Consider the following 3,979-nt stretch of genomic DNA (forward strand, 5'->3'; position numbering starts at 1 on the left):
AAAAAGGGGCCACTGTTAGAGCCACATGGGTCCTGACTCAGAAAAGTCAACATCTAACTATAGAAGTCAATATGTAGGGGGTTGTATTGTTATTCATTACATTTGCCTGTTTTCCCAGTATATGCTTATTCTCCAACAACACTTCCTGCTCTCACGGTGCTTTTAGTAGTCCTTGTTTATGATGCTATACTGCCAGTTGTTCTACACAGCTACTTTTCCCACCCGGGGGGTCAACACAGTCACTGCTCCCCCAAGATTAAGTATCACAGCCTGTTACACCTACCCCCCTCCTATGTTCTTATGGTGTCATTCATAATTGAATCCATCAACAGTTTTCCCTTCGACATCTAAACATATGGTGAGGGATCCCCCCCCCCTTCCCTCCCCTCCACCCACACCCCCCCTCACCCTCATCTCTCTGACTCCCCAGCATCTCTGTCTCCCACGCATTCCTTCTTTCTCTCTGCCTCTGCACACACAGCCATTTTGATCTAGCAAACAAGATCTGAGAGACTCACTAGTGTAGAGAGAGGAGGGGACGAGGAGAAGGGAAGAAGTGAAGAATTGAGGAGGAAAAGAAAGAGAGGCACAGGCTTTCAGTGCAGTGAGATAAAGCTGAGGCAGTCGTGTTGTTGTGTAACGGTAATCAAAAAAAAAAAAAAAAAAAAAAGCCCTGGCTGTTTGGCTGCCATTTTGGCTCTGCTTTAAGCCACTTTTCTCCAATCAGGAACCATGTGACTTTCTGCATGAGGTAACAGCACTGTTACTGCAAAAGGCAGTGAACGACGGATGAGGGAGTGACAGAGAGGGAGAGAGAGGGCGAAAGAGGAAGAAGGGGAGAGAGTGAGATGAGGAAGGCAGAAACAGGAGGGAGGGGTTAGAATGAGATGGGTGAGAGACGGAGAGAGTGGTGAGCGGAGGGGAGTGCATGGTTGAGTGGGTACATGTGAAAATGGAGGGGGGGGGTATCTTCAGCTCACAGGCAATCTATTTTTACCATTTAGTCTGAACAAAGGATGTGATTGGCTCCACTGTGTTAGGACGGATCTCCTTCATGCGGGGAACAAAGCCTTAAAAAGGCTGATTCACAGCAAAGTCACAACAACAGCAGGATGTCACAGGGTTGTCAATGAACCAGACAGACAGGAGAAGTCTGTTCCTTATTATGGCTCACATTCTCTCACATGCAGGCAGACATGCAAATACGCTCAGATCATAGTCCTTTATTCAATAATATTCTGGCTCAATGACAAAACAAAGATGACCAGGACCAGGTGAAAGGAGAAAGTGATGTTAGAATAAGAGCGGCTTTGTTTTTCCAAGGCAGAAACACACACACAAAGGATGGGGAGGATCTTCCATCCACCATCATGCAAGAATGTAAACAAACCAGCTTTCAAATATAATGATTTACAGCGCACACACACACAGGGGGAGAGAAACTGCAAACCTGTGTTGATCAATGTTGCTGTGGTTATCTGAGAGATCCACCAGCCTAAACTTGTCCCAGCAGGATCCTCGTGAAGGTGTGTGTGCTGTAGTGTACGTGCATGGTGTATTATTTGGACGCATGCCTGCATGTGCAAAACCTTCGTGTGCGTTTGAATGTTGGTGCACAACATGCACATGGTGGACCTCGTTCTTGGTGCATCTTTCAAAAACATGTGGATGTCATTAAAAAGTTTCTGCTCCACAGTTAAAGTCCGTCAACAGAGGGAGCGAAGGAGGCAGAGATACTGGAAAACTACAGGATAGAGTAAGGAGTGATCAGAGAGGAGACCATCAAGCAGAGGCCTCTCTAATATTATTCCATCTGATAGCTGACTACCAATGAATCAGAGCAGCCCCATTAAAATGATACTGACACCCTAATTCAATCTGCTCTCTCTGAGATCCCCCCGAGCAGATGCTACGATTCAATTTCTGTCTGTTACTCGCTCCCTTGTGTTGCACAGAGCCCGTCCCCTGGCAGTGCGAGGCTTTTTCACTGTGTGCAAGGCAACTGTCTCTGTAGCCCGCCTGCTCTCACTGGGGGTACCGTTAAAGAGAAATAACTCCAAAGTCACAAAGGGCCGAACACTCTATGGGAGAGAACAGATTATAGGATCTACTTGATAAAAACTGCCAAAACATTTTGCGTCGCCAAAGACTGACGTGCAGACAGACTCAGACAATACTAGATATCCTTCCTCTACAGTAGCAGAGCGTGGATACATTGTACCAATAAGGAGCCATTAACAATGGCAGTAAATCATAGTTTATGCAGCCGTTATTTAAAGCTCAAGAGATCAAGAATCTTGATTCCAGGAAAAGCCAAGCCAAGCGTAACAACTGCGTGAAAAACGAAAATATGCAGGAATGCAAAATGCAAAGTCACAATGACAAAGAGCTGTCTATTATCCAAACAGCAGCTTAACTTTAAGCAAATTCAACTCTCAGTTAAATCTTCTTAAGTACCCTCATCAGTGATTTGAACTCATCAAGAGAGACCTTAAACCATTTTGCTGTGAGTGAATTAAACTACTTTTGCGTCATAGAGTTCCGGGACAAATATGAACAACAGTTCCAGTGACAGCAAGCAGTTATTTCTACTAGCTCTTCTAGACATATATGAGCACAAATAATCAAGAAGCAGACATGCAGTTAGCAGATAAAGCTGAGAAAAAGAGTCAAAAAGAGGGAAAAGAGTCAGCAAGTGAAGTACTTATTGATATCTCAGTGTCTCTGTACGTGGCAAAACTCAAAGAGCCATTGATCTGCTGCACAGCAAGCTAGCGTGACTGAGAGGGTCTGCTGAACAACTTAATCCTAAAGTGTGGTAGCCTCAGTCTATAACCTTGTTTTAGGACATGTGTTGAAAGTGTAGCATGGCTTCACCATCACACACATGCATGCACTCACAGACTCACACAGCTTGACGCTGGCCCTAGGCGGCTTTGCAGCACTTTTACATAAGTCATCTTTCTGACAGCACCACTGAGCACAGAGACGGAGGAGGAAAGAGGAAAAAGGGAGAAGAGAGACGGAGAGGGAAAGAGAGAGAGACAGAGAGAGAGAGAGAGAGGGAGAGAGTCGGCACTCACCGGGACAAGCACAACCTCCAACAGACATCTTCTCACATGTTGGGCTCTGCTCTGAACGAAACAGCTGCACTCAGTCCACACGCTGCTCGCATGGGCCAACTCTGAGGAAAACAACACAGACAGGGGGGTGGAGTGATAAGAGGGAGTGGTACAAAGCAGGACATGTACACCACACAGACACTCCTCTCTCTCTCTCTCTCTCTCTCTCTCTCTGTCAGAGGCAGGAAGTTGGCAGTGGTGCTCTAGCTGCATCATTAATAGGCATATTGCAACACAAGTGGGAGGGAAAATGAGAGAGCAGTGAAATAGGAAGAAAGAGCCTTAACGGTATGTGAGACTGGAGTAAGTAATATGGATTGGAGGCAAAGGTGTGTGTGTGTGTGTGTGTGTGTGTGTGTGTGTGTGTGTGTGTGTGTGAGAGAGAGAGAGAGAGAGAGGCAGAATGCAAGAGGGAGGCAATTAGAGCAAAGGAGAGGAAAAAGAGAAAATGCACAAGGTGTGTGTGTGGCTGTGATGCATCGTCTATTTTTGCCCGTTGCTGCTGTGGGAGATAAACATACTCAGTAGGTGCCCAGAGGCAGAGGGTCATTACTGCCAAACAAACACACATGGATACACACACACACACACACTCACTCACTCACTCACACACCCTGCCTCGTGTATGACAGATTTCCATCTCTCTTTCTGTCTCCCTCTCTCACCCCTTCCTTCTGTTTTTCTGCTGCAGAGAGAAGACTGGTGTTAATCACTACAGACAGTATCGATTAAAAATGCAAAGCCCACCTGGAGCGAAGGGACACTGGAGACCCATGGGAGGCAGGAACAGCGAGCACGTACCAACACGCACACGCTCACAACCAACAGGAGCTGCATGTAAACAGTACGACTCGACT

At 46.3% G+C, this 3,979-nt stretch overlaps 1 protein-coding gene across 3 annotated transcripts in view; it reads right to left on the reverse strand.

Moving 5' to 3' along the window:
- LOC111234467 (LIM domain-binding protein 1-A-like) overlaps positions 1-3,151 on the reverse strand; it is a 16,106-nt gene extending 12,955 nt beyond the window's left edge. For all 3 annotated transcript variants that reach the window (XM_022762607.1, XM_022762600.1, XM_022762584.1), the window contains exon 1: positions 3,084-3,151. In XM_022762607.1, coding sequence (XP_022618328.1) covers positions 3,084-3,111 — 28 coding nt within the window. In that variant the 5' untranslated portion in view covers positions 3,112-3,151. The remainder of the gene's footprint in view (positions 1-3,083) is intronic.
- Positions 3,152-3,979: the final 828 nt, after the last annotated feature.

This window comes from Seriola dumerili, unplaced genomic scaffold, assembly GCF_002260705.1.
Source record: "Seriola dumerili isolate Sdu_G_001 unplaced genomic scaffold, Sdu_1.0 BDQW01000024.1, whole genome shotgun sequence".
NCBI classification, from domain to species: Eukaryota; Metazoa; Chordata; class Actinopteri; order Carangiformes; family Carangidae; genus Seriola; species Seriola dumerili.